Raw genomic sequence first — 23,150 nt, 5'->3', positions numbered from 1 at the left:
TGGGGGGTTGCCTGCCAAATGAAAGCGCAAATTACGAGGAGAAAATGACATCATTTGGCCAAAACGTTGCACACACCATTGAAAACAAGATGACAAAATATCTCAGGGAAAAAAATCAAGTAAAAAAAAAAAAAAAAATACTAAACAGAAAATAAAAAAAATAAAAACAAAAAATGCAATGAAAAATCTTTTTGGAAGGGGTTGCCAACACTAATTTTTAAGTTATTCTGCGGTGAGTAAATAAATAAATAAATAAATAAATAAAAATTGGATCAAAACAGCACAACAATCACAATGAGCCGATTAAATTTTACAAACTGTGCAGGGTAGTGAAAAATTATTTTGAGCACAAGTTTTTGAAAAAAGTGAAATAGATCAGCAATATTGAAACAAGTCATCTTAAAACCCAAACTTTCTTGGATTTTAGGATGAATAGAAAATCCATTTTTTTTTGGACATCAGTGAGACGCGCACACACGTGCAGAAGAGCCCAAGCGAGAGAAGCCAACAGAGAAGCGTGCACGTCTAATCTACTAAATAATTCATATTCATAATAAAAACAGAACTTTGCTGTCTTCTGCATGACGAATGAAATTTGAGGCCGGGAGACTAAAGAGTGAAAAAAAAGCCATTGTTCCTCATCTCCTTCCTCACTGCAGGATGACATAAGCACTTCCGTCCGTATAGGATCTGCGACGAAACGTGACACACCGGCCGAGCGGCGTTAAGAAGCGGTGACCCCTACACTGCTGCGCAAAATAACGTCAAGCCCATTAGGCCGTAAATATTTTAGAGAGGGGGATGCCAGAGGGAGTGCAATACTGGAAGAACATTTGGGTTAAAAGGTGAACGCCTCTCCGGGGGATCTAATCAAACAATAAAACAATAGAGAGAGAAAATAAACAACTGAGATAATGCGGTTGCCTAAGTGTGCACACCCTCATCTATTTAGGGGTGTGTTCAGAAGTAAATTCCCACTGTAAATTTCCATTCCTGGCACCATTTAGAATGTCTCCGAGGAACCCACAATATAGTTCGGCTGTTCTAGCAAGACAACAGAAGCATAAAAAACAATATTAACTATTCTGCATAGCCTTTATTAGAGTCAATATGCAATACAGAGAAGCTTCAGTAACTAGCATGCAAACATTATTAATCTAAAGATAATTAGGCTCAATTAATTCCATCTTATTTGCCTCCCTGTCAACTTTCAGCGAGATAATCATTGATTTTTAAATTCTAGCAGTTACAAGTTGATTTGTACACTGAAAAATCTCTGACAAGCCATTGGGTGACACAAATAACATCAAGTGTTCCACTTGTATGTCAACCATATGCTAATTAATTATGTGATGCTATAACATATATATCATTTATGATTAGTAAACTGTTCCTTCATTGATTTATTTGTAGATTAAACCCCGACAGGGATTCGACTTTGGTAGATTAAATCTTCATTAATGACCACAAAAAGCAGAAATGACATAAGCTATTAGACCTATGCTCATCATTGTCTGATTTTATCGCAAGCTATTGACTGCAACTTAATAAGCTGTAAAGATAAGAGCAAAGGGAAATGCAATGATATACTGCCCTCTAGCGGAGGCTTTAGCTAACTGCAACAACAAAAATCTTGCTTCACCGGGAGCCCGAATGAGGCAAATTCACCCAAAAGGGTGAGTGGGGCAATGACGTCACCGCCTTACAGGTTTGCGTCGTTCTCATGGAAACGATGCAGGTGGTCAGAGTACCTGAGGGATAGACAAATAAATTGACAATTAATCTATGCGAAAACAATGTGAGGAATACATTTTAGAAGTTTGCCAAAATAAAATTCGATATAAAAATAAAATTAGATAATTAGGATATTGGTAAAAAAAAAAATCTAAAACACACCAAAAATAATAAAAACTAAAAGAATATTATAACCCAAAATGGACATCAGTGAAAAAAAATCTAAAACGATTAAAAAATATATACTGTATATACTACATCGATGCATTCCGTCTTACTTTTTAGCACAGAAAGCCGAGCAGTCTCTGCCAATGCTCTCGCTCCAAGCAGTCTTGTACAACACCTGTCACAAATTGGACCACAGCTAAATGAATTATTATGTTCAGAATACAGTGAAGAACATTCAAACCCTTCTGACGTACCAAGAAGACCAGACAATGCAGGAACAGGGTGTAGAAGAAGGCCACAGTGCGTGCCATCTTATTGGAGAGGATCACACGGCCCTGCAAGACACGAGACAGCCACGTTGGCATTGTGTGTGTGTGTGTGTGTGTGCGCGTGTGTAAAATTTATACCAGGCTCAGGGTTGCTTTATCCCAAGGGCTGAGGCTCAAGTAGCGACGCTGACGCTCCTGTTGACAGAAATCACAGCAGAAACATCAACGCAAGTTAGAGTGATACCAATAAGATTGAGAAAAAGATTTTGTACCTTCTTACTGAAGGACGCAAATGGGTCCAACCTCTCCTCATACTGGGAGGAGTAGCGCATCACTGTGTCATCACTGCCTCCAGCCTGCAGCACACACACGTGAAATAAATCGTGACCCACACACACTCAACAGAAAGAAGCCATACTCTGCCAGCATAGCCCTGCAGGAACTTGATCTTCTCGTAGAGTTTGATGTTGTCGGCGCGTAGGCTGTCCAGCTCGCTCTGTAGTGCCTGCATGGTCTGCTGCATGGAACGACTCTCCTGCAATGACGTGACGGAGGTCACAAATAATGTGTGAGATGTGTGTAAGAGTATGACGGTGACTCACGGCTTCCAGCTCTTGGTTGCGGGAGCGGAACCTCTCCCTTTGGCTGGAAATGATGGAGAGGAGAGAGTCCATCTGACCTTGAGGCACCTCAGTGTGGACACTCAAGCCTGAATCTGGCAAAATGGGGAAAAAAAGGTAGTACAATCAAGGTCAAGAGCTGAATTTAAAAAAAAAAAAAAAATCCTTAAATAATGTGAATATCTATAAAGGGATACCACAAGGCTCTGTTTTAGAACCTCTGTTATTTTCATTCAACTTCCGTGGATGATGCTGACCCCAACTACTTTCCATGGGATGTTTTTTTTTTTTTTTAAAGAACCAAGCATACCAGCAAACATGGCGGTGGCCTCTTTGACGGGGTCAGGGATGTTGATGACTTCGGCGCCATCAGCCCCGGGTCGGGACAGGGAGGACATGGCCTGGATGGTGCTCAAATCGTGCTCCAGTCTCAGGATGAGCTCCTTCTGCTCGGCACTGATCCGCACCGCCGACGCAAACTCCCCCTGCAGCTCCGCATAGCGACCTGGGGAGGAGAATAAAAAAAAAAAGTTGATTTTTTTCCACATCAACCATTTGGATTTGTCATTTGTCTTATTCTGAAAGCACTCACCTGTGGGTCAATGACACAAACAGTCCAACATCTTTCAAAATACCCTTTTTTTTCTTTTTCTCTGAGAATAACTGAACAACAAACTCCCACAGCACACTTTTAGTATTTGTATAAAAGAGATTTACTTCAATTATCACACCTAGGGTGCATGTGAATAATAATAATGATGATGAATGAATCAAATGTCAATCATAACAAATACATTGTGAACGTTTCATACAGTGATATTGCTTTTCAATGTTGTAGAAGGGGGGAGGGAGACTGTCTTACAGTGCTGAGAACAAACAACATGATACGTTTAGTAAATAGAAAGATATAAAGAAAACAATGATACATGAGGAAACAAAAAAAATGGAGAAGAAAAGCATCTCGGGAGTGACGGAGGTGCTGAGAGATGGGAATAGAGAAAGAGGAGGGAAAGGAGGCGTGAACCGTCCCTTTTACAGTCATGCACAGCGCACACACTCCAAGCGGTGGGGAAAGCGTTATTACTTCCACGTTGTTGATGAGAGGGTGTTGAAGAAAAAAAAAAAAAACGTAACATAAAGCCTCAACAAGCATCTTAAAGCTTTCCAAAGTTGGAGGGGAGGGCTGAAGATCTCTCCCCGGGTCATTTGGTTGTCAGTCTACACGGTGGAGGAAGCTAGAGGAGGGGAGATGGGAAACAAAGGTGGACCACTACATCACTATTTGGCTTTTTGCTTCCTCTTTTTTTTTTTTGCTTTTTTTTTTTACATTGAAATGTTGAGCTTGGAAACAGAGTGAGGAAAAAAAAAAAAGACGAAAAGGAAACACACGAGCAAAGTGAAGAAGATGAGTGTATTGTGCTGTATTTCGGTGTGTCACGACCACAGAGTGCGTGCGTGCTATGCGTACAGCACCGCTGCGTCGGGGGAAAACAAAAGTGATTCCTTACAAAAAACCCACTTCATAAGATATATTCTAAAAGTATTAATATTATTACAAAAAACATCTTGAGGTTTCTCTCTCTGTCTCTCTTTCTTTCTTTTTTTAAGTTTTTCCTGAATAGGGTGACCAGTGCTGCTGTCCAGGCTTCCATCACAATAATATTAAAAAAAAAAAAAAAAAAACACTACTTCAAAACAGATCATACAGTAAAGCTTTACGACGTCAGAAAACATGATATGATATACAGCATCTGTTACACCTTTACAATGTTATTCAACAGTGTATAGAATCATCTGGATCTTTAAATTTGTAGAAAAATATCTGTGGATCATGGAAAAAAAGTCCTGAATCGTCCCTTCTCTCGTCCTGCCTTCCAAACGAAAAGAAAAAAAAAAAGCACACTGTGACACTAAGTGACTCCGTAGCTACTTGACCCCGACTCGTATTTACAATTTCTCTCCGAATAGTTGGCACACGTCATCTCAATACCTGCAGTGACGTCACAGCGAACCTGACACGGAACAGAAGGAGAAGACAAACCCAAGTTTATATATATATATATAAAAAAAAAAAAATGCCCTATGAGTAAATTCAGTGTTATTACAGTGTCTGCTGTTTTTCGGCCTACTTCCTCCTTCATTCTGTTAGGTATGTACAACGTCGGGGTGAGGGGGCGGAGTAAGTGTCTGGGTCAGTCGTTAAGAACAACACAAGCTCGTTATTTCCGTATTCCCGCAAGTACAGGTCAAGGAGGAAAAAATATCAAAGCGGATCAGAGACGACACGGTCCACACGCACACACGTCTGACGACATCACAACGTTTTGGTGCCCTGCTTGGCAGTTAAAGGCACAAATCTGATGATCTGATGTGGTTTTCGGAAGGGGCGGGGTGGGGGGGCGGAGAGATGGCTAAAATGGGTTAAGTGCTTCGTATTAAGGTTGCAGTAGAGGTACAAGACGCGGGCCCGAAAGGCGCTCTGAAGGGACACGGATGTTTGACACCTGGCGTCCATGGGAAGAGAGTTGGAGGGAGATTTTTTTCCAGATAGGAACTATCTTGATATAAATGCAGCACGTTGGATCAGGATCATCTATATGGACAGAAGTAGTGAGACTAGATTAATTGAGAAATAAATCATACAGTATTTTCCAAACATGAGCTTTCTCATTGTTTTGTATTCCAATCGTGCTATGCAGGCCCTGCTTGAGGGCTCCCTCTAGTGGGAGGCAAAAGAATCACTGAATTACATGTTACAGTGAACTTTTTTTTTTTTTTTTTAAACAACACTAGTTTTCAGTTCGATTTAAATTGACATTTTATGTTTTACATCTGTTTCTTTTCAGACATCTCGGTCATTTTTTTTGGGGTAATGTTAAAATAATCCGAATATAACCTATATTTGGTTGCTGGGTTAGCAATGATTAGCTTTTTGGACAAATTAATTGTCCATTTGATGGCCATTAATTGGTTCTGACAGTGTTCAAAATAGCTTGTTTTTGTCCATTTTCACCGCCTAATACTTTGTCCATATAGAATCCGTGAATAAAATAGTTGGTACCCTTCTATTAGGGTAAACTAACAAAAACTCCCGCAATGGTAACTGAAATAATACTAAAATGGACTTTTCTGTCACTAGGGCAGCACCAGTACGAATTTTGCCCAGCTTTTTTTTTTTAAATTGCCTTTTCTTTTAACAGAAGGGTACCAACAATTGTGTTCATTAAGGGAACAGGAAGCTTAAGGGAGAGTATTCCATCTTCAAACCAAATCAGGTACTTCCTAATTATATCTACACCGGCCGTGTGTCACGAATTTATGTGTAAATTCATCAGCCGACCGACGTCTGTTTCCATTTTAGTGTTGGAGTGTGTGCTTGGTTCTCAACCACTTGGGCAAATGAAAGGCATCCGTTTCCCAGGAGCCCGCGATGGTAACTCCGGTGTAGTGTTTGACAGACCCTGTCCTAATAAGTGCTTTTTCTGTACGGACTGCTATAGATAACAATTCTGCATAATCGTAGGCTGGCTCTTCCGCGCTAGCTGGTACAACTCGTCTAATCTCAATTTGGCAGATATGACCTCTTTTCAACATGTATTCTCATTTTCGGATGATTTCATTTGACCTATATGACAACGAGCATACGCTTGGACCTGATCGAGTAAATGGCGATGAATGACTTCTAGCGAAAGACAAGTTTGTCCGAGATATACGAGTCAAAACGAAGAGATATGCAAATCAATCATCTTGATATGTTTGTCAGATTCTCGAGCTAGCCATGTAAGAGCATAACTGTTGAAAAAAAAAAAAGAAAGATAGGAAGGGGGGCGGCGCAAAAGTGTGACAAACAAATTTTTTCCCAAAAAAAAAAAGGTTTTGAAATGACACTAAACGTTTCGGATTCATGAATATACAAACAAATGAGAACTAGTACGTCTTGTCAATATTAAACCAATACTGCCGGCAGTCTATCACGTCTAGTAAAAATGTTACTTGCCCTCAGGAACAGTATAATCCCTTACAAAATAAACAACTCAAATGATAAGACATTAAATGAAAAATTACAGCACCTATAAATAAGCAGAATAAAAACCAAAAACTATAAATGAAAATAAAAGAGTCAATCAAACCGAGCTACAGTAAATCATCGTATTTAAACTACATGGTGAGATTAATGTCACGGTAACGCGTCAAACAGCTTCAAAAGAAGGGTGTCAGTTGTGCACTAGTAGTGTGTGCGAGTAGATACCAAATATGAACCCCCTCCCCACACTCGTTGCAAACACACAAAGACACACACACACACACACGCACGCACAAAAGGGGAGGCAGTGGGCTGACAGGCACTGAGGGCTTGCTTGTGTGGGACGAGGAGGAGGAGGAGGAGGTGATATGCCTTCAAATTTGTAGTGTATACAGTAGAATTGAACGTGACGACAAAAAAAAAAAAAATATTCCTGCAAATCAGGAACGACTGGAGGAGAGTGTAACTGCTCACACCAGAGTTGGAGTGAACTCAAAAGTACTGTACATTGCCCCAAAAAAAAAAAAAAAGATTTATGATTGCTAACCCAAGGTTTGGAACTCGACCCTGACTGACATGCAGGCAAATATACAAATACACACATGAGACAAACACACACACACACACTTCCTGATTTGGCCTATAAAAAGATGTGTTTGTGAACAGGAAATTAGCTGGTGGTGAGCGCACACACACACACACACACGTACTGTACACCCGAGCAGATCCAGTGCTGGGTCGAACTGTGACGTGCGCAACCTAAAAAAAAAGTGGAAACAACAACCGGGAGACACGGAAAATATCAGCTACAGTACTACGTGAAATCATCGTATCGTATGTTTAACAATGCAATATGATAGCATCCTAATTTGCTTCTTTTTTTTTTAAAGAACAAAAAAAAAAAACAACAGTAACATGTTATCCTCTTATTGTCTGCTTATTTTGTACTAATGCTTCCTAAAATTCCCTATTTTGTTATCTTTAGAGTCAGAAGACTGTGCAATCTCTTATTGGCAACCAAATTGCAATATGAATTTAAAAAAAAAAAAAAAAGAGAGAACGAGACGGTCCTTCATCCTTGGCGAAGGACCTAAGGGGTTCCTTCTCTCCTTTCCTTTCCTTTCCTTTCCAGACGAGTGTGTGTTTGCGAGGAATTATTACGTCATCCTTCTGGCCATCACATGGCTGTCAGCAGGATAGAGATAGGAGTACGGGGTACACAACAGGTCAAAGTTCGTACATCAGTAACCATGGCAGCTCTTAAGAGTGTAGGAGATACAAAAGCAAAAAGGCGCCGCCGTCCAGAAGTGGCGACGCACACACGCGCGCTGACACAACCCCTAAACATACAAAAAAAACACACACACGCGCGCACACACATGCAAGTGAGTGAAAAAAGGCAAAGGGTTTTTTTTTTTTTTGTAACAGTCACTCTACAGTGTGAAAAAAATGAGGCGTCTCACTGAGTGAGGGGAGGTTTGTGGACACTTGGGAGGTGAGAAGAAGAGCGGAAAAAAGATCTCCTTTAAGAAAAGTGAAAGTTCTTGCCAGAGAGTTCCTGTCTCTTATCTATTATCGAGCAGTGTGTGTGTGTGTGTGTGTCACTGGGACAGCTGCTGCGACAGGCCTCGCCTGTCTTGACCCAGTCCGGGTTTCGCAGACCCGGCCGCGGGTCAGACCCCGGCTCGGGACTGACCGGTCGGTCTGGTGCACCAGTGGCTGGTGATAAGGGGGGAGGTACAGCAGGGCCAGAGGCCAGCAGGACGGCTAAGTGCTTTTCTCAGTACAAAAACAAAACTCAGTTTTAAAAAAAAAAAAAAAAGAAAATAAGAAGAAGAGACACTTAAGCTCTCTTATTTTGTTCTTCTAGGTATTCAGTAAATCTTTTGTTTGTTTTTTAAGGGTTTTGCCAACCTCGCTTTCCTCTTTTGGGAAAAGCTTTGTAGTAAAAATGGCTGCTGAGCTTGACTTTGGCTGTGTCCACTCTCCAACTGGAACAGAGCAGGAGGGGTCCAAGGTTAGAGGTGGTGAGGTTATGAGACAAGAGGGGCGAAGGGCGCTCAGGCTGGAGGAGGGGGCGGGGCTAGAACTCCCACTCGGAGGGATCCTCTTTGCTGGCGGCCTTTTCCAGCCGGTGGATGATGTTATTGAGGTTGGCCGCTTTCTTCTTGCGCAAATTATTGTCCCTGGGGTTCCTGGCCGGGCCGGAGGCCGGGAGATTAGTACTCGAGGCGGAGCTTCCGGGGGACGCCTCCGTTAGGCTGAAGAGCCCAAGTCCGCAACTAGAGCCCGGCGGGACGCAGTCTAGCTGGGAAGGAGAATTATTCGAGCCCCCCGCCTCCGACTCGGCCTCCATGTCGTGGTCTTTGCACGCTCCCCTGTGATCCTCCAGGCCGGCGCCGAATCCCTGGCGCGCCTCCACCGTGCCCTCCGACTCGGTCCCGTCGCAGCTGTCCCCTTCGCCTGATTTCGACCCGCGGAGGGAAGGGGAGCCCCCCTCGCTGCCGGGCCCGACCCCTCCGGCTGCCTGGATTTCCTCTATGAAGAGCTCTCGCCGGATACGTGACCTGGAAGAGAGGCTGAACGTCAATCACTGTTTGTTAAAAGTGAATTCAAACACATTTGAAATTTGTGCTAATGTCCAGTAGCCTACCAATGCTATTTCACATTGTATGTTAGCGGTTAAGCTAGCAGACGTTCATGATATTGTTTGGTTAAAGACTTTTGGTGTGTGTATTTTGTAAATCATGGAGGTGTTAAACGACAAATAACATATGATGCTAAATTCCGTTCTACGTTCACGACCGTCCTCAAAACGCTGACCTGTAATTATGAAACCAGTTGATAACGGTGCTGGTCTTCAGGTTGAGCTGCGAGGCCAGCTCCTCAATGGTCTTGGGTGAGGGATACGGTTTTTGTTGGTAAGCCCTTTTCAGGGCCTCCTTTTCTTCGGGGCCTAGCACCACTCTGGGCTTCTTCAGGTGCTGCTGCGGCCCCGGACTCTGAGAGCCCTGCACGTAGTCTGGCCCCACTAGGCCACCGTCCACAGAATGGCCGTCGCTCAAGGAGCTCAGCCTCCTCTTCATGTAGGCTGTGTAGACACAAAAACATTGAGGTATTTAACGAAAATACAAGTATGGAAAATATTCATGGAGAAATTTGATTTAAAAATAATCAAACTGTGTTGTCATGGGCGCTTTACCAGGTATGCTCAACTGACACTAGGTGGTGCTATTGTACTTCCCGCAAAATGTAACAATGAAGCCCTGTTCGACACAAACGTAAGCTCGCTTTACTTCAGGCACCAGCGGCAGAAAATGAACAGTTCACGGCGGCTTCACATTAGTTTGACATTTTGTCCACCCTGATACACATATTAGTCGTGCAGCAACAGCGGTGAGGCCCTCAGAGCAAGGTTAGAGCGCTCTTAAAAAAAAAAAAAAAAAAAAAAAGCAAGCTTGCGGGCTGCTAGTGCAAAGGTGAGGGGCCAAACACAGTTGCTTGTCTTTCCTCGTGGTAATGCTCTGGGTCAGGTCGATTTGCCTGTTGCTACTTTGGGGGTCAGTAAACCCAAATGAAGTTGGAAAGGAGAGTGACCCCCAAAAATGGGCTGTAAAAACACAATATTGAATTATTTTTCTTCAGTTTAGTGATATTTAAATCAGAGATCTTTGTTCTCGCCGCTGATCACGTCACGTCGGCCAAAAAAGCAACGCTGCGTGATAAAGGCTCCCAACAAAGATTAAAAATACAACTTTATAGACTGATGATTATTACGATGATGACAATGATGAAGAGGAGTGCTGATGACTGTGAGTAAGCAGGCCCGAGGCGGTCCCCTAGCTGTCACATCTAATACAGTACGTGATGCCTGGCGTCCTGATTGCTACTGACATCACACCAAGACGACTGTGATCCACACAACATGCTCGGCCGTCCTACACAAAAGATATCGTCCGTGCAAAAAAAAAAAAAAGGGCTTTCATCTGCATGTTTTTATCAAATAAACGCATGTTTGAGCACGTGAAATCTGAAGCCCTCCCAGCCTTGAGTTTTTTTTTTGTTTTTTTCCATACACACCTTTCTTCTCCAGTCGCTTCATGTCCATGAGTTTCTCCACACTGTGCGGGTCCTGGAGCCAAAGCTGCATCCGGACAAAGGGCTCCCTGCCCTTCAGGCTGAGCTTGTGCCACGGTTTGGGCCTGGCCAGCAGGTCTGAGACAGAACCCTGCGTCAGACCCAGGATCGTCTCCCCAAACAGACGCTGGCCTGGTTGGGATAGATGATGGCCTTTGTTAGAGAGGGGCAGTGATTTAAAAGATGAATTTGGGAGAAAAAAAGATCCTCTATGAAAAAATTGTGACCATTTAAGAATAATCTGGAGCCAGGAAATAGCAATAATAATAATCAATTAAATAATAAAGATGCTTTTGCGATGTCTCACCGAGGTTGTTGTCTGTCAGCACCTCCTTCACCTTCTTGGTAATAGCGTACGTATCGAGCTCGGGGGACATTGCAACCATCTCCTGAATGCTCAGACCCGAGTGGCCGGGTATAGGCAGCGGCGTTCCGGGCTGGGAGTCTCCGCACGAAGGCTCGTCGGAGGCCGTCTTGAGCCCGGACGACTGCGACGTGAGCAGATCGCCGGCGAGGCCGTTGACGGATTCTTCGGCCGAGCTGAGCGGCGACTCCGGAGCGGGGCTGCAGCTCGCTGATGTTTTGGGAGTACCTTCTGTTTGCGGAGACACAAAGACCGTGTGGGTCAGGAGACATCTTTTTTTCCCCCACACACGGGATTTAATTCCTATTTAAGGAACGGCAAAGGTGTTTAAGTTTAGTTTGACGCTTTTTTGGCTTGCTGCTCTTTCTTTCATCCCCGCCCCGCCCCCCCCCCCCCCCCCCCCTCCTGTCTCTGCCTGTGTAGTGTTGCTGTGCAGCTCAGCAGGCTGGAAGAGAGCAGTCATGAGGAGCTGTCAGTGTACATTAGCTGCTGTTTACACCCCCAGAGAGAAACAGAGACACGCACACGCATGCACACGCAGAGCTGCCATCTGGCGCCGCAACACTAACTTGTCTATGACATGACGAACCAGCAGCTTGCTGGCTGACACTGCCACTGCATAGTGGATGGATGGGGGGGGGGAGGGTACGGGAGAATGCGAGGTCAGATCGGGCGAGAGAGAGCCAGGGATGGAAGATTGACTGATTGACAGATGGACAGTAGCAACTTGCCGAGAGCTCTAATCAGGGCTTTCTGAGTAAAGCGCTTGTGTGAATCATAGATGTGTGCTGCTTCTGCTGCTGTTGTTGCGGCGGCGGCGGCGGGGATTTGTGTACCTTGGTTGTGAGCTTGCTGGATATGTGCGTTTTGCCCCTGGTCTCCATTGAGCCACGGCTGCATGCGCAGGTACGGCTCCCGGTTCCTCTGGTTCAACTTGTTCCACGGCTTGTTTCGAGAAAGACTGTCGCTCAGTATTCCCTAAAGCGCGGAGCGAGGGGAACACGTCAGACGTGCGACTGCTGAGGGAAAGCACCCCCCCAACCCTACGTACCTCTTTGGAGTCTTCCTGGTTATGGTTCTCATCTCCAGCTGAAGTCCTACGGGGGTCCGTGTGCATGCTGCTCCACCACTGCTCTCTCCAGTAACCCACCCCTCCCGCCGCAGTCCCGGAGCGTAGCGAGCCCTCGGAGCTCCGGCCTTGCTTGAGAGCGCCGTCCGATGACATGTCGATGCCCGAAGAGGGCCTGCTCTCCCTCTTGATGCCCGAACTGAAGTCCAGCACTGGCGACGGGGAGGAGGGGGAGGACAAGAGCGAGCTGGGAGGCTTCTTGAGGGAGAGAGCCAGGGGATTGTAAGGGGGGAGGGGAGCGGTGAGCGGCGAGCTCATGAGGTCCCTCTGAGACATCAGGGAGGATGAGGACGATGAGGCTTTGAGGATGGGTTCCAGCGCAGCCTGCTGGGCCTCCATCTCCCGGCGAGCTTGCTCCAGGATGGAGCGGATGGCCTCGTCTGACCCGCTGCCCCCGCCGCCCCCCAGCCCGCTTCCGCCCCCTCCTTTCAGGCCTACGTAGGAGGGCTGCGCATGTGACAAATCTGGTGATAGGATGGAGGGAAAAAAAAATGTCAAGGGGATACGGAAACATCTCCAGACTTGACAGGAAAAAAAAGAAAGAATAAGATTTACACTCACCGGCTTTCTGCACCTGCAGCTCTCTTTTGGCCTGCTCCAGAATGGACTTGATGGCCTCGTCTGAACCGGCATCTTGAGAGCGGACGCGAGCTGTGATGTTCCCTGAAAGCAAGGAAAGACAAAGCGAGACATGAACACAAGAAGGGAAACCAACTATTTGGAGGCAAACAAAATAATGGATCATTTCTTTCTTTCTAATAATAAACCTTTCCACAGAACATTCCGGCTCTAAGGCAAACTCCACCGTCGGTTCCTTTGGAGCCCGCCACACATGCAAACGCACTACGGGGCTTCTGCACATGCTGGCTTTTTTTTTTTTTTTGGCGTGGCGACCGTGGCGGCGCATTTAAGCCCGCCAATGATCGCCAAAGCACATCACCCTTGACACAAACATGCCACACGGACAGAACGTGCTGGAATCTGCGTGTGAAGGGGGACAGACCTGTGTGTGAAGCTGTATTGGAGAGGGCTCTCCGCTTCGGAACATCCTGAAACACTCGGCTAAGCTGGGGCTGGCCTGAGCCCTCTGTTAAAAACAATATACCACACACTATGTTAAAGCACTTGTGGGTTTATTTTTCTAGCAGCTACGCTATTGTATGAACTTCCCTAATAAGTAAATGCAACGCGGCGGGGGCGAAGAGGGGGGGGGGGGGTACTTTTTTATCCAGCGTACATTAGAGTGCTAGGAAATGTATTGATCCACATCATGTGGAGCCCCGGCAGGAATCCAAGCTCTGCTTCTCGCAGCGATATTAAACTACTAGCGCAGGAGAGTGAGATGTAATGACAAAGTGTCGGAGGCCCAAAGTCTCTTCGAGACGAGGTTGGTCAACTCCACCGCATTTTGCGGACCGCCGAGAGCATCTTCCATCAGAAATGTCCCGATGCGTGAACAAAAGCAGGCCCCGGGCTAATCGAATCTACCCGCATTTAGCAGTAGCTCGGCCTTCTCGCGAGTTCCCACCGATCGATGCTATTGATGTGTGAAAGGTTTCTGTATTGACCGAAATGGCGAGGAGAGGCTCTTGGGATGTCTGTGTGTGTCTTAAGAAGTCGTTCAGGACACACAGATGTGGCGCAGGATGGGAGGGAGGAAGAAATATATGAAGGCTAGGTCCTATTGACAAGCTGATCAATAGCCGTGTGCAGGGCCCGCTCCACGGAAGGCGCACACGCATGCTTGACACACACATACCGCACTCCAGGCGCAGACGGAGCCGCGAGACGCGGGCGGGCGGGAGCTCACCTCGCTGCCGTCCCTGGATGCTGCGAAGAGCCAGGATGTTCTGCTCGTCGGCCAGGAACTGCCTCATCTTGTGGAAGGGCTCCTTGCCGCGGATGGTGAGTTTGTTCCACGGTTTGGGCCGGGCCAGGATCTCGCTGACGGAGCCCTGGGAGAGGCCCAGCACGTAGTGGCCGAAGACGCGCTGGCCGATGTTGTGCTTGATCAGCTGCTCTTTCACCTGCCGGGCGATCTCGGCCGTGTCCATGTCCTCGCCGTCCAAAACGCTCCCCGTGGTGGCGTCCGAGTGGCTCGGGGACGGCGACGGGGCGCTGCCGGCCGTGCTGCTCCCGTTAACGGGAGCCATGTCCGGGCTGGCCGGGGGCGGCTGGGGGCTGCTGGCCGCCAGGGGGACGGCGGCCGACGCGCAGCCCGGGGTGGAGGTAGGGATGGAGCTGAGGGTCGGAGTGAAAGGGGTGAACAGAAGAGCCCCGCCGGGGATCCCGGACGACTCTTGCAAGGCTTTGGAGTAGAAGGTCTGCAGCAGCTGCCGCTGGATCAACGAGTTCAAAGCCATCTTGCCACCCACCAGCGGGAAGACCGGGGAGTAGAAGTCCTGGCCAATGCCCGTGGGAGTGAAGGGGTGCGCTTCCCCACTGCTGCTGCTGCTGGTGGTGGTCGTGGTGGCCGTGTTGAGGGCATCCGTAAGAGTGCGAGACAGGGAAGGCTGCGAGGAGGAAGGGAAAGGAGGAGGGGGCGAAGAAGAGGGTTCGCCGCTTTCCTCCTTAGGTGTCGACTCTTCTGTCCCTTTCCGCCCGGCTGGCCCTACAAGAAAGGTCAAACACACCATGCATTATGGGGGGAGTCAACAAAAAAGGGGTTCCAAAAAAAAAAAAAAAACAGAGACCAAACACAAAATTAACTTAAGTCGTTTCCGAATTTGCCTTTTTTGCCAACCCCCCCAAGACAAAATGCCCATGCATTTGTGATTTCAACCTTTCTTGTAAGTCACAGCCTGGAAGGGGGGAAAAAAAAAAATCAGGACAACCAAAACAATCGACAGCGTGCCGTCGAGGCGGACTCGCTCAGCCCGACTTCGCAGTTCCTCGTGTGGACGCAAATGGTCAAAAGACGTCGTCCTCCGTGCCGAGCGGTGATCCTTAACGCTCCATTGTCCCAGATGCGGCGGCAAGTCCTTATTTTATTAAATATATCCAGGTCGGGGGAGTCTGAAAACAATATTTATGGCTGAACAGAATACAAATAGTGTGGGCAGGTCTTCACACTGGCGGTGAAGGTCGAAGTTTTTCCAACAGACTCCATTTTCACATTCATCAAAACAAATATATGAAAGCAACTCGTGCCCCCCTCCCCTCCCACCCCGGATCTTTTTAACTATAAGAATCCATCTGGATGATAGGCGCGGCGAGTAATATTATTCAAATGCATAACCATTGAGACTTAACATGATTGAGCGAGACAGTAGGCTCCCCTTACTGTGAATGTTAATCAATTCCGAGCTGCTCAGCTATTCAAGCCTAAAGCGATGACATTTCAAACCCATAAACACTGTTGCGCTCGTCCTGATGCAAGGCGGGGGCCATAGTATGCTGTCCTCGTTTTTGGTGTTGTGCAACTTTTATTTGCTCTTTAGGTTGACCTACTGGTTTGAATAAACGCGCTCGACTTGTCTTGGTGCGTGGGCTCGATAAAACCTCATTCGGTTGACATGTTTGAAAACAAAAAGCTTGTGTTCAGTATTCTCAGAGAAAAAGCAAAAAGCAGGGATTTTTTTTTTTTTTTTGCACCTATCTGTGACACGCACAGCCTTACCCGGCGACTTCAAGTCGCATCCACCGTTACCGTAATGGCGGGCCGAGACCTTCCTGAACTTACCGCTGAGCTCGGCGTTGGCTATGCGCAGCGCGGCGCTCTCCGATTGAAGACTCCGATTCCTCTCCAGCAACAGCACCTCCAGAGGTTTGGATGAATCCTGATGACGGATGGGAGAGCGCAAAGTAAAAATACATTTTTTTCCCAACTGAAAAGCTCATAATTAATATACTTGTTCAATTATCAAATCATTCTATGTCCTAATTACGGAACAAAGACCAAGGGAGTAATGTCATTACGAGACATTTTTTTTACCTGCACGGAATCTGATGTTCCAAACTCGACTGACTTCAGAATACTGAGGACAGAGACAAAACGTATTGTACTAAAAACGATAAGACAAAAAAATGGGCTTGAAACGAGGTCATGCTTTTGTACCGCCGCATGGACCGCTGACGCTTCTCAAGCTCCTTACCCCAACTCCTTCTTCACCTCCTCATAGTCTGCTTGCTTCTCGAGTTTCTCTTCCAGTTCCTGTTGGATGGCAAAAGATTTCACGAATGCTGACACCAAATCAGCCCACACATGACTTCTTCTCTACCTTGAGAACGGCCGTCTTGCTGCTGAGCTGCTGCTCCAGCTGTGCGATCTGGCTGCTGGTGGTCTCTCGTAGTTTGGTCAGGCTGGCCTGCAGTCTCTGGACGTCTTCCACCAGCTGTGCGCTCTCCCTTTCTTTGGCCCTGAGCTCCGCCTCCAGACTTGTGTGGGATGCCACCTCCGCAGTTTGCTCCTGCGAGCCATGAACCGCAAACCACATCATTAGGTGACGGCAGGCCGACCGACTTCAACCGAATGGGACGATTGAGATAATGTGCGTGTTTATACGTAAACAAAATTTTGTAAAAATAAATCCAATTAAAAATTACAGGCTATTAAGTTAAATTAATCTATTTATTGATTTTTTTAAAAATAAATTAAAGGCCAGTTTTAAGTATTACTTTTAATTAATTAATTATTAAAATTGACACTTCACGTCCTTCACTGTCGGGTGTTTTTACTTTTTGGGATTATTTGACATCTACCAATGTTACCCGATAGAATCAATAATGAGGACAGCAATTCCTCAAACGGTCCTCTTGTTCATTTAGTCGACGACCTTGGAGGTCCCGAGACAACGGTAATCAATAAACGGCCGCTGCGATCAGACGACGGCTTCTGAAGTAAAAGGCCGAGCTGATCTTTAGTTCTTCGATGTATTCTGTCAGCCGCGTGGGTAAATCAGCGAGGAGACGAAAGGGTGTTACCGCGTCGGGGTCGGCCTTGCCGGTCGGGCTGGCGGCCTGCTGGGATTGGTTATTCAAGGACAGCTGCTCCCGCAGTGACTCAGCCTCTCTTTGCGCCACCTCAGCTCGCTGCAAGGAGAAAGAGAAAAGACGCAGTTCTTACGGTCAAACACGATTAATCTCATGTTTATGCAACTCAAATCTGAATTAATGTGTTGTCTTTGTGCGTACATTTCCTCAAACCACTCTCGGTTTTCTCGCTAGCCTTCAAGAAGACTGAAAAACTTCAACGTGCGTGGGGCTATAATTTCATGGAGGCGGAGCTAATGCCAATGGAACCATTTTTTTGTCAAAAAACTGGAAAATGGCCACATTTCAATATGTTGTGGAGACAAAGTCCCATTCCTCCCAGCGTAAACATCTTCACGCCACAGGGAGGAAGGCTTTTTCCTTCGGTTCAATAAAGTGAACTATTCCATCGTCTCGGAAAATTGAGATGACACCCGCTGCCTGTTTTAACGGCCAAACTGCCATGCTCCAGTCGGAAATCATCAGTAACACGGGGTAAACACGCCATCATTAGGCGTTACAGGCAGCCGATTCCACGGCGTTCCTAATTGCAAGCACATTGGGAGACGCTATTGACAGGGCGGGGAGCCGGACGGCCTCGTCGCCAGAGCAAAATGCTGTTTGCCATTTTCTCCTTATAAAAGCGTATAAAAAGTCTGTGGCTGAGCTGGAGGCCATGCTGTCATCCTCAGTCAACCTCAAATCAGAAGTGTGAACGGTGCACGTTTGTGTGTGTGTGTGGGTGTGTGTGTGAGCGCGCGCACACGTGGCATTATCGTCGAGAGTGCTAACCTTTAGGCTAATATTAACATTACATGCCCATGCTAACCCTTTAGCCACAAATCATACTGGCGGGCTAATAATGAAAGTTAACAACAATGACATTAACAGATACCACGGGAATATTTACAGCGCAAGGGCAGAGGGCGTGCTAAGGGGCCCGTTTCAGATGGACGGGGTTAGTGGCGCTGTAATAAATTAAAAACAAACAAGAAGCCAGTAACAAGTAAATATAGCCTACATTTAAAATACCAGCACTATGGAGCTAAAATGAAATTTACGGACACCTGCTCATAATAATGTTATAGTTGGATGCCGATAAGAAATATATTTTTAAAAATAATAATATATAACCTATTTTTTTATGAGTAGTGTTTGTATTTTGGCTTATTCCTTATATAGAAGACAATTATTAGGTTCAAATTAAAATACTGCATTCTGATTGGTTAGCGGGTCAGTGTCTTTACCTGATTGGCTCTTTCAAGGTCTGTCATCACCATCTCGATCTCGTCAGCCCTGAGGAAGACATTCGGTTACTGCGCACGGCAAAAACCACGACGGCGGATGTGAAACGTTTAATGACATGCGCAAACAGACAAAAAAAAAAAAAACAAAGCCAGATAAAAAGTCATAGCGTGCCAATAAACTCACAGTGAGGAGTCCATTAAGCTAGCGTCTAAATTTCACCTTAATCCACCGATTGTGAACTCCATAACCCGAGCAGCTTGTATGTGTGCGTGCAGTTAAGCGTGTGTTTCTACGCGCCCCCCCCGCCCCCCTAAAACCCCCGGCCGGCCACACTAAAACAGAGGGATAACATTAATAGAGCTCTAAGTCCTAATACAGCAGACTAATCTGCTATGAAGCTGTGAGATTGTGTCTGACTAATGGTCTGCATGGAGGCCACGGTTCACCTCTCGAAGTCCCGAAAGCTTCTTCTTTATTATCAATCGGAACCAAATGATGAGCTTTCGTCGGGCTCCGATGATAATTACTGTAACCTCGTTCATTCATAAAAATCGATTGACTCAAAATACAGGCTTAATATACGTCCGAGTGTGCGTCGGTTGCGTAAGCGGCAACCGACCGGCCACCATTAAGCGCTGAGGTCTTCAAAGACCCACGCGAGCTTTTTATATTTGTGTGCCGCACTATGAGAAACGTCCCGTAAGGCTTTCGAATCACTCATTTGAATGTGTTAAACAAAACAGACAAAGTTGATATTAGGTCAACAATGTGCCAAAGGCATCGCACTTAAAAAAAAAAAAAAAAAAAAAGTCAGTTGAGGGTAAGAGAGCTTTTCACTCCGCTTTTATTCTTTCCCGAAGAGTTAAAAGGATCCGGCGTGCATTTGGGCAACATAATAGTGCCACTACCTCACTAGCTTTTATCCTGTCTTAAGCTATAGCGTGCACGCCCGAGCGTTGTCACGCGCGCAAATGTGAGGTCAGAGAGCCAACAAGCCAGAAAAGCTCGTAATGGAGAGCGTTTATGGATATCGTAATGCAACCCAAATACAGCCGAGCGCGCCCGCTCCAAATGTGATCATTTAATCAAAGTACAGATGCACAAAGTCTTCTTAAATAACCTTTGGATTTGGCTTTATTTGGGAATTATAAAGGCAAAGCTAGAGGCTGAGGGCCAAAAGCAGATCACAGGGAAAGGATTTTCGCCGTATTCTGACAGTCGGACGGGCGAGCGAACGAGCGAGCGAGCGAGGGAAGGGAAAAGCTAGCTATGAGGTGACGCATGCTTGCACCCAAAACGTTGGAAATGGGGGGGGCGGGGGGGAGTGGTTTGCTTTATAAGGCCAAGATTTATGAAGGGTACGTTTTCGACGGAGTAGCCACATGGAGGCGCTAGAGAGCACGTTAAAAAGGGACATGAAAGCATTTGGGATGCACCCGGTGACATCAGTGAGCACTTTTTGAAAAAGGCCCAGAGCCTTTAAGCTGTTACTGTACTTCCGCCTTTCCATCCCCCTCTCTCTCTCTCTCTTCTATCTTACTGTATGTGTGCCGCTCGCTCAACCTTTTTCTTCAACTCTTTCACTTTCCTGCTCTCTTGGCCACCCCCAGCCCTTGTGCCAGCAGGATATTCCCCGATTTAGATTTTCATTTCCCTCCTCTATCACACTCTGATCCCTCCTTCCTCGCAGCAGACCCCCGGCATGCTTTCCCTTTTTTTTTTTTTACCCCCTCTCTTTTTTTTTAATTGCCTCACAAATTTCATCCCTCCATTCCCTTTTCTTTCTCCACACTGTGTTTTCGCAGTGCGTTCGTTACCTTGGGGATTTCAAGGAGGCTTAAAAGGAAAGCTAGCTTCTTGTGAGACTGTGACAGTGTGTGTGTGTGTGTGTGTGTACCTTTTGGCCCACTTCAGAGTTGTGTGTGTGTATTGGATATGCAAACAGGAAATATGTCCAAAGTGCTCCCTAATCACCAACAATTTAGTTTTTCCTCAAATGGACCCTCAAGCCTTTACACAGATTAAACTTCACACGCACACACACACAGCAGCGCCCTGCAGGGTCGTGGATCAATACATCATTAATCTTTTATAGTGACTAAACGGGTAAAATGCAGCCAGGCAGACCGTCAAAGTGAACACAGAAAGGCTGCTGGAGTTCACACAGTCCCCAGCACCGCAACATCGAACAAATTCGAAGAACGTGCGCGTGTGTGTGTGTGTGTTTTAAAGGCAGATTACCCAAATGCACCAAGAGGATGGGAGATTTGTCACGCAATGGCCTCCTTAGCGGCAACTTCAGAGTAAGCGTGCGTGCGCGTGTGAAAACGTGCACGTAAGTACGATTTTTTTTTTTTTCGTGAAGCAGTCAAAGGGTTAAAAGTTGTGTTCAGCCAAACCCTGGCGATTTGCTCAGCCAAGCAGTAAACGGAGAGAGAGGGGGGGGGGACTCCAAGGACTGGGAGGGTGCAGGGTTAGAGAAGGTTTGTGTGTGCTTTAAAGCGTTGCATTAAAATTTCAGATCACAGCACGCCACATAGTCAAGGACCCTGACTGCCTCGGGCTCACGAGCGAGCGAGCGCGTGTGCGTGCGTGCGTGTGTTTAAATGCGTACATGAGCGTGCGTAGGGATGTGGGCAGGCATGTGTTTATTAGCCTATGCAAGCAAATGGGAGGCCTTTCTACATAAAAATGTTTTCTTGCCACATAAAAGGGGCAAAAAAAAAAGAAATAAGAGAGTGCAATCTGGCCGCAGGGCGAGAGAAAATGCAAAAAAAGGAGGGGGGGGGACGAGTTCGGATAGTCTATAGACGCTATTGATTGGCACCGTTGCACTGTGCAATCTTCCTGTTGACTTTGCTCTCATAAACAGATAAAAGATAGTGTTTGAGTGAGGGAGGGAGAAGTAGGAGCGAAAAAAGTAGTGCGAGGTTGAGGGAAGTCGGATCGATCTGTTTGCAACAGCCAGTCAATTTAACAACTCTCTTAATGGACAGACTCGGTGAATTTGGGCCAAGGCGGTACAGGGGAGAGAGAGAGAGAGAGAAAAAAGATGAGTTTATAATCTGTTGTGTTTTATGCATTGAGCGGAATCAGAAAGTACGTTTGACGAGGGGGGGGGGGGGGGGGCAATTTGGAACGTTTGACAAAAGTGGAGTGCTGACAAGCAAAAGCTTCTGTTTTCATCTTTGCCACGGCGAGAAAGATCGATATTGATGGATTGTCGCTTCTCCGCGACCGGAGTTACCTGAACTCGCAAGTCCCTCGTCAGTCACAAGCTCCATGAATCATGAGGCCTTTATGTTTGTTTTTTTTTTAAATAGATGAACATTGGGTGCTTGGGAGAGTTCTTGAGATGTGTTGTGGAAATCTACGCTGATCTGATTTTTTTTAATTATGCGGGGGGGAATCCTGAGCAATTTCCCCGTCAATGAAGAAAAAAAAAAAAGGGAAAATCAAAAACGCTGTCCAAAATATTTTTTGGGGTGGATGCTGCTGAAATAGCGTAACAAGAACGGCTTGGCTGTTACGTCTTGTAATGTGATTACGCTTCAACCTCACCCCCTCCCCTTCTGTGTTTTTTCAAAATCATCTAAAAAAGACAGGATTGGGGACATGACATGATCAAATTAAAATCACACTCTTTCAATAAATCCACTTTTTGATCACCATGCCAAATTCTAACCGATTTAGATATTTGTGTTCACATCTGTGCTCGCAGGCCACGCCCCCCTTATTACTCGCCCCCTCCCTCTCCAGATACCCTTTGGGAGAAGGCATTTCAGCCACCGTCAGTGTTTACAACGCCGGGGCAATGGCGGGATTTTGAACCTTGTGGGAGACAATCCAGCTCTTTCCGGGCAAAGAGGTTCACTCAACAGGATGATTATATGGAGGATGGCGGGGACACGTACTTTGCTGAGGATTCCTCGTCGTACTTGGTCTTCAAATCAAAGAGCTCGGCCTGAGTTGTTTCAAGTGCTGCGAAAAAAAAAAAAAACATTGTCGGTGAAAACTCTTCCAGCTAACATTTTCTCCTTCCTTATTACCTGTCTGGAGGGACTGGGCCTTGTGCTCGGCCTCTTCCAACCGTGACGACATGGAGTCTTGGCTCTCCTGGAGTTTCCTACCGAGGCAGACGAGAGTCACGTTCGAGTCACGGCGACGTGGCGTCAAAAAATCCCACAGTTCATTCACACTTTAACTATTCTTCATTTTCCCACCATTTCTCAACCCCCCCCCAACTAAAAATCCCTCCAACCCACTCCTCATTAGGCCGCCCTATTAGGCAGGAATGTCTAGCCACCGGGGCACTCGGCACCCCGGGGGCGGGGCCGAGGAAGCGGGGCGGGGAGGCGCGGGCCTACAAAAACCACAAGGATAAAATAGATTCATTCTTAGCATATAAAAAGTTAGTCTCTGCTGAGAAATTGCCGCCGCGTGTAAAAACATCAATAATCTAGCACAAAGAGTGTCTTTATGGCAC

The 23,150-nt window shown here is 46.3% G+C and overlaps 1 protein-coding gene across 3 annotated transcripts in view; it reads right to left on the bottom strand.

Annotated features, from left to right (window-relative positions):
- Positions 1 to 1,076: 1,076 nt before the first annotated feature.
- The window catches only part of cux1b (cut-like homeobox 1b), a 52,738-nt gene continuing 30,664 nt past the window's right edge, over positions 1,077 to 23,150 (bottom strand). Inside the window, exons 7-23 of one of the 3 annotated variants that reach the window (XM_049726572.1) lie at positions 22,714 to 22,790; positions 22,579 to 22,645; positions 18,664 to 18,712; positions 17,369 to 17,476; positions 16,666 to 16,854; positions 16,540 to 16,598; positions 16,380 to 16,422; positions 16,128 to 16,224; positions 14,256 to 15,056; positions 13,449 to 13,532; positions 13,007 to 13,108; positions 12,368 to 12,909; positions 12,153 to 12,294; positions 11,260 to 11,547; positions 10,896 to 11,084; positions 9,639 to 9,906; positions 3,481 to 9,382 (exon numbers count right to left, since the gene is read on the bottom strand). In XM_049726572.1, coding sequence (XP_049582529.1) covers positions 8,899 to 9,382; positions 9,639 to 9,906; positions 10,896 to 11,084; positions 11,260 to 11,547; positions 12,153 to 12,294; positions 12,368 to 12,909; positions 13,007 to 13,108; positions 13,449 to 13,532; positions 14,256 to 15,056; positions 16,128 to 16,224; positions 16,380 to 16,422; positions 16,540 to 16,598; positions 16,666 to 16,854; positions 17,369 to 17,476; positions 18,664 to 18,712; positions 22,579 to 22,645; positions 22,714 to 22,790 — 3,589 coding nt within the window. In that variant the 3' untranslated portion in view covers positions 3,481 to 8,898. Of the gene's footprint in view, positions 1,752 to 2,012; positions 2,078 to 2,156; positions 2,238 to 2,309; positions 2,367 to 2,443; positions 2,528 to 2,589; positions 2,707 to 2,773; positions 2,887 to 3,101; positions 3,297 to 3,480; positions 9,383 to 9,638; positions 9,907 to 10,895; positions 11,085 to 11,259; positions 11,548 to 12,152; positions 12,295 to 12,367; positions 12,910 to 13,006; positions 13,109 to 13,448; positions 13,533 to 14,255; positions 15,057 to 16,127; positions 16,225 to 16,379; positions 16,423 to 16,539; positions 16,599 to 16,665; positions 16,855 to 17,368; positions 17,477 to 18,663; positions 18,713 to 22,578; positions 22,646 to 22,713; positions 22,791 to 23,150 lie in introns of those variants that run through there. The other 2 variants (XM_049726574.1, XM_049726575.1) reach the window with 2 other exon arrangements.

The sequence above is a fragment of the Syngnathus scovelli genome, chromosome 7 (assembly GCF_024217435.2).
Source record: "Syngnathus scovelli strain Florida chromosome 7, RoL_Ssco_1.2, whole genome shotgun sequence".
Taxonomy (NCBI): Eukaryota; Metazoa; Chordata; class Actinopteri; order Syngnathiformes; family Syngnathidae; genus Syngnathus; species Syngnathus scovelli.
This window is presented reverse-complemented; position numbering and strand designations above follow the sequence as displayed.